The sequence below is a fragment of the Silurus meridionalis genome, chromosome 14, assembly GCF_014805685.1.
Source record: "Silurus meridionalis isolate SWU-2019-XX chromosome 14, ASM1480568v1, whole genome shotgun sequence".
NCBI lineage: Eukaryota > Metazoa > Chordata > Actinopteri > Siluriformes > Siluridae > Silurus > Silurus meridionalis.
Window position 1 is genome coordinate 8,675,971 of NC_060897.1, and position 7,304 is coordinate 8,683,274.

Below are 7,304 nucleotides of genomic sequence, written 5' to 3' on the forward strand. Positions count from 1 at the left end.
ACAGGTAGGGGAGGTTTAATTTCCGTGTGCTTTACTTATACTACAACAAAGACATTGAGAGACACATTACATCAGGACCAGAGAGCATGAAAATGAATTTGTGGAAAGGCGTGTGTGTTTTATGTGGTCTACTCCTCAATTCTACAGGTAAGTGAAAAAGAAGTGATGGTTTTGAAGAATATTACATTTAGTCTGTCATCTATATAAAAGGTAACATGCTGTATATAACATTTAAGGCAAAAACTTACAGGTGATTTTTGCAGTCTTTAAAAGAGTAAATATCACAATTCCTAGCTTGTTGCTAAGATTCCTACAAGTGTATTGTATTATACATTTATCTATGCAGATGATGCTTTATCTAATGAAATGTTAAGTGTTTAAATGTTGGCTGTTTTTTATTTGTTATTATAGAGATTAAATATTGATCTAAATTTAATTGACTCACATGACAGATTATTTTACAGATCAGTTCGTACAAAATGAAGTTAAATTGTTTATTCAAGAAAATGTCACAAATGCAATAACAATCAATATTCATCTGTAATTCTAATCTTGTAGGGACCACAATATAAAATGAATAATAAGTGATACGTTCTATTGCGCCTTTACACCTTACACCTTTCAGACAGGACAGAAGTTATTGAAGAACATTTAGGCATTTCAGGCATTTGATGTTGATGAGATTTTGAACCTTTTACGTGCATTTGTTGACTACAACTATGTTTAAAATATTTAACCACCCACACTGGAGATGTTATCATTTATCATACTATATTTATAATTAGTTCTGTTAGACTGGTTTGCCCATCTGTCAGGGTACAAGGAATGTATACATCAAAATATTTCTCTGTTCTGGCACGCAGGTAGTGGAATGAATTCAATAACTAAGCAGGTGAATCACCAGCATGTGTGCTTTTACCAACATAAATCAGTATTGGGATCAGGGTGTATTTATTTAAAGAGCCCTCAAAGAAATGCAAAGTAGTTGCAGAACCATGTTAATTATAAAACTTTTGAAAGATTGATATGTCCAAGATTGTCAATGTTACCAGCAATGTTTTAGACACAGTAGAAATCTTCACCTTTGGCTTAAACATTACAAATAATTACATTGTCTTTAATCTGTTTATATACGTAAAGCTGCTTTGTGTCCTTTGTTCAAAATGCTACATTGGAAGAACTAATAACAGAATGAAGGTGCTTCGTTACACTTTTATGTTTTGATTAGTTCTGTTGAGATATATGGAGTGTGTTTACTTAATCACAGAGGTGGGAAGTAATGAAGTACAAATACTTTGTTACTGTACTTGAGTAGATTTTTCTGGTATCAGTACTTTACTCCACTATTTATTATAGACAACTTTTTACTTTTACTCATTACATTTTTACACAAATATCTGTACTTTTTACTTCTTACATTTTCAAAACTGGCTCGTTACTTTTAATCCATTGAGAACAGATACTTTCCTGATCACGTGATCGTCATCGTCATCATCTTTTCCCTGCTTGTGTTCTATATGTGGATGTTCAGCATGGTAACAACGTTTTTAATTAGTTTTGCAAAATTCTTTTAAACGGCACTAAATTGTATTAACGCGCTATTAATTCAGCGTGCATTTCTGTTTTACCATTTTTATAAAAAATATAAATACATAAATAAATAACTAAATATAAAAGAGGCAAAATTAAAACCTCCAGCAAAACATACACTAATTTACGACGTCCTTTCTTTACTAAGATATGAAACAAATAAATAAAATCCACCGAAAATTATTTGTAATCAGTAAACTTTTGTTTTATTTTTGCGCCAAGTCTCAAATCAAACACCAAATCTGCCATGTTTTACACAATTAACCCTCTGGGTGGCGTTTTGTGGGTTTTTCCCTCATAATGGCGAACCGGACTTAAATTACTGTATTTACTGTATGTACTTTATTGAACAGATAAAAACAATACATCATTCAAACCTGTAAAATGTCTATGATTATATATATATATAAAAGCGTCTTGATTTGACTTGAAGAGGTGCAGTTTCTCCGGTATCACCTCATTAACTGTCCGTGTGGAAACATAGCAAAGGTTCCGTTTGGTGTCCTGATGATTTACGTCATTTAAATCACCATTATTACTTTAAAATATTGACAAGGATTTTTTGTGTTCATGCTCTATGTTGCATCCATATTTCTCAATGCAATCCATGTTGCTTAAAGTATTGAAAACAGGAAGTATTTATATATGGTACATTTAGAACAGATAGAAATGTGCGATTCAGTTGTCAAATATTGAATTTGATTGATAACCTCTGTACAATAATACAATGTACATATTACATAGTATATCTTTTTTACTCATTACATCTGCACTATTTTTTATCTATATGTATCTTTATATCTTTATATCCTTACTGTACATTCTGCCCAACATTTCACATCCATGTATATGTGTATATAATGTGTGCATATATATATATATATATATATATATATATATATATATATATATATATATATATATATATATATATATATATATATTTTTTTTTAGACTTGTTTATTCAGCTTGCACATCTGCACATTTCAATGCCATAGCCTTAGAACATCTATCTGTACTTCCTAATTATGTCCACACATCTCTGCACTGTTATAGCCTTTATATTTATTCACATGCTGTACATATGCTACATATTTTTCTTCACTATTTGCACAATCTATCTATCTATCTATCTATCTATCTATCTATCTATCTATCTATCTATCTATCTATCTATCTATCTATCTATCTATCTATCTATCTATCTATCGTTAATATCATGATATGTGACACTAAAACAGGTTAAAGTAATAACTACTTTTTACTTAAGTGCATGTCAGAGCCAACACTTGTTTACTTTCACTTGAGTAAAAAAGTATAATCAGTACTTCAACTTTTACTCGAGTATTTTAAAACATGAGTATCTGTACTTCTACTTAAGTAAAGGATGTGTGTACTTTTGCCACCTCTGCTTAATCAGTATATTTATGCGTTGTGTCCTTTCTATTTGCTATCTTTTTATACTAACTAACACTCACTAAAACTTTTCAGACAAGTTTGCAAAACCTACCACTTCTAGAATTACCAAAATGAGTACTTTCTTGCAATAAGCTTCAATCGAGTCTTTAGTAATAATTGTTTTCTTACTGAACCAGTATTACAATGTACTTATTTTTAGAAACATAAAAAAAGCACTTCTGCATGGCAACACAAGGTGGCTTTTTATTGAAGCACTAAGAACAGAATTAAGGTTTTTCTTTCCTGCCTTTCTCTTATGCCTTATTCTTGTTTAGATATAGAGCAGGGGTCACCAACCTTTATGAAACTTAGAGCTGCTTCTTGGGTACCGATTAATGTGAAGGGCTGCCAGCTTGATACACATTTCTGAAATAACACATTTGCTTAATTTATCATTTATCAATCATTCAAATAGTCACTTGTACAACATTTTCACTAGCCACTAACAATTTTTCACAAATCATGCACTACGCTGTATCATGTTTGTACAGATTATCAATTAAGTAACATACAAAAATCAACTTGGAGACCAGCTAGCTCTAATCTAATATGAAACATTTTTTAAAGATTTTTTTTAATATTGTCATTTTCAAATCCACACCAATGCAAGTGTGATTTATAAAAGAATAGCAACAAAAAAAAAATAGATGCATCTCACTGGTAAGTGGCGCTATGGTGAGCTATTTTTAGAAAAGGCACGCGGGCGACTCATGTGGTGACCCCTGATATACAGGTGCATTTACTTACTGTGTTGACTCAGTCATTGTGAATCTTTTTCTTTTTTCCCTACTCTTTTTGTTTGTATACTATATTTAATCATTAGTTTTTAATATACAAACCAAACTGCAAACAGCAATGTGGTATACATTTTAAATAAAATTGTAATAAAGTAAAATTTACTGTAATTGCTCTAATAAAAATCTTTTTTTTTACTCACTGACAGTTTGCAAAAAAAAGAACTTTTCATTGATTTTATTTTTTTTAAATACAGCTTTCTCTTTTAATAATTATAATCTGCATGTTGGATTATGCTATATTGAGAAAACAAAAACTGTCTGACATGTCTGTTGATAGTGGTTTGAGCATTGAGCTTCTCTTTTTCTTTTCCATTAGGATCATTCGCCCAAACAGATGGTAAGTTCTTGATTCAGTCAGCACAACACTTTTGCTTTATTTGAAATACATAGGATACATATCACATTAAGCAGATTTGTTTTGTTGGTATAGCACGTTTTGCTATAACGTGATGTCCAAGAGAACTCTCCAAAAGAGAAATGTTGAAATAAAATGTTATATTTTAGCGAAACAAACAATCAGTTATTTTCATATCTGAAATATCACACAATGGTCTCATTTCAAGAAGTGTTTTCAGTAGATGTTGCAGCCAGTGTATAAATTTTTATTTAGGAATATTTGCATTTATTCTGGATTAAAGCTTAGTTGATGTTAGCATGACATGGCAAACATTGCATTTTTTGTCAATCTGGTTTGGGAATCTGTTTTGGTGCTATTTGGTAGAAACTAAGAATTAAGAGATAAAGATAAAAAAATATATTTCATACATTTAAACTTGAAAAAAAAAAACACATACAGCAAATAACAGTTTATAAATAGAAGACCATGAGCAAACCATGCTGATGCATAAAAAGATCTGACAAGATTTAATGACCCCTAATATCAGTGGCCTGAACATAGTATTTTAGTAAGAATTCTTGCATTTTAATCCAGTGTCTACAGTGGAATGTAGTAATGGATGTTCTTCTCTTAAGTGCAGTCATTTTCCAGGTAGTATATGTATGACATCCCTCTTTTCTGCCAGGGTGTGGTCAGGCTCCACTTAACACCAAGATTGTGGGTGGTCAAGATGCTGTTTCTGGGTCCTGGCCTTGGCAGGTCAGCCTTCAAACAGGTGGCAGCCATTTCTGTGGTGGCAGCTTGATCAATAAGAACTGGGTCTTATCAGCTGCTCATTGTTTCAAAAGGTAATTAATTTTAAAATAACCAGAGAATTATAATATAGTATGTAGGTAATATTTGTGTTAATATATTTTTCCTTTAATTTTTAGTGTTTCTGCAGGTTCTTTCACACTCGTACTGGGAATGCAAAATTTGGATGGAAGTAATCCCAATATGCAGACAAAAAGCGTGACTAAAATTTTCATGAACCAGCAGTATGACGCAAACACCAATGACAATGATATTGCACTAATCCAGCTCTCCAGTCCAGTGACGATCAATGATTATGTCAGGCCGGTGTGCCTCGCAACAAGCAGCAGTTCTTTACCTGCTGGTACTAATGTCTGGGTCACAGGATTTGGTCAAATCTCTTCAGGTGGTGAGTGACACCTAGATTTAAACAAGTTGACTGCATGTTAAATTAGTTTAATGTATCAGACTTATTTGAAATGTAAACCAGGAAGGAAATGAATCACTCCTTGCTGTGGAACATTCTTTTCTGCTAAAAAATCCAGTTTGGTCTGACCAGCCAAAACCAAGCTAGCCAAACCAGTTAATCTTTGTGTGTTTTTATAATCACTGCTACTGATGCAACATCATAGACAGAATTATAGAAAGTTGTACAACAATGAAAAAAATCGTAGAAATTAATTAGATTACTCATGTAAAACGTGAGCTGGAAAATACTTATGGGAAATGATTTGGCTTTTGTATTCATCGCTGGTAGCTCGTCATTCCCAGTTGGATATTTCAGCACGGTTCATTATGGGAGGTCATGTAGTAAATCTTAAACTTGGGTCTTCACAGTGAATCTGCCATCTCCTCAAACCCTGCAGGAGGTGCAGCTGCCAATTGTCAGTAACAGTGACTGTGCAAATACCTATGGAGCTGGTTCTATCACAGACAATATGTTGTGTGCTGGCTTAACTCAGGGAGGAAAAGACTCATGCCAGGTAAGAAATCTAACACCTGCCATATAAATGCTATATAAATTTGTGACATTGGTACAGTGTCATGGTAGAAGAGCAGACATGTAGCTAACACCTGTTAATCGTGTAGGGTGATTCAGGAGGTCCACTGGTGTCTACATCCAGTGGAAAATGGACTCAGGCTGGGATTGTGAGCTTTGGCAAGGGCTGCGGTTTGCCTAATTTTCCGGGTGTGTACACCAGAGTGTCTCAGTACCAAGACTGGATTAACAGCACCATCAACAGCACCAGCAGCACCAGTGGCTCCACTATACATCTTTCTTTCTCCATCATCTCCTTTCTCCTCTTGCTCTATATCTTCCTTTGATAGTAGCCAAATTAAACAGGACAAGACAAGACACATTTTAATTGTGAAATGTGAAACAAGTGAAAAAGAATTGGCAATTTAAGCATTGGTTTCTCTGTCTTTTGGCATAATTATAACAAATAATGCATTAATTGCATAAAAAGCAACTTTTCCCCTTTTATTTGTAAACTGTATGATTATAAGTTTTCTTTATTATTGTAGATCCAATGAATATGAACCTTGTCATTTTGTTGGGTTCTGTACTATAATAGATCTATTACATAGACAGATGCATCTGTGGATATAGATACATATACTGTTATAAATGCTTCTATATATAAATACATGTGCATGTACATGTACATGTTCTACTGTTTTATACAATAAAAAACTTTTTTACGGCTTCTCCCATTAGGGGTCGCCACAGCGGGACATCCGCATGTTTGATTTGGCACGTTTTTACGCTGGAAGCCCTTCGAAAAGCAACCCTCCCCATTTATCCGGGCTTGGGACCGGTGTTGTGCCTAATTCAGACCCTTCGCGTGCACGCGGACAGTACCGTCGTATTTCCTGTAGATGGCACTAAAAACACGGAAGATTGGGTCAAATGTTTTCCTGGTTCTAATACTACATTAAATCTAACAACATGGACAGCTGTATTATTTAGGGGTATTATTTAGGCAAGCCGAATGTAAACCCCCTGCCTGAATTCTACCCCCCTCTATTTCTTTTTCCTCCATACGCAGAGTTGCCAAACATGCTGTGATACACTTACACAAGTAATAATATTTAATGCACAAAGTTTTTGTTCGATTTATACAGACAGCTCTATTTTTCAAAATGTCCAAAAATCTTATGCATGTAAAACTTACAAAACCATACAAAATAAAAATAGAATAGAAGAGGTGTATAAAAAGTGTTACTCCTTTATTTCTTTTGACAGGCATGACAATAAGTGGGGACCATTGTTCTATAGGGTTTAAGTAAGGGCTCACGTGTTTAGTATCGGGGGCGTGGCCGAGCGC

General features: G+C 33.6%; 1 protein-coding gene across 1 annotated transcript; it reads left to right on the forward strand.

Annotated features, from left to right (window-relative positions):
* On the forward strand, nucleotides 1-6,709 carry LOC124396702 (trypsin-1-like). The gene is made up of 6 exons (XM_046865923.1): nucleotides 1-147; nucleotides 4,162-4,182; nucleotides 4,868-5,030; nucleotides 5,115-5,383; nucleotides 5,812-5,957; nucleotides 6,064-6,709. The coding sequence occupies exons 1-6, from the start codon at nucleotides 87-89 to the stop codon at nucleotides 6,298-6,300; spliced, it is 897 nt and encodes a 298-aa protein (XP_046721879.1). The 5' UTR covers nucleotides 1-86; the 3' UTR covers nucleotides 6,301-6,709.
* Nucleotides 6,710-7,304: the final 595 nt, after the last annotated feature.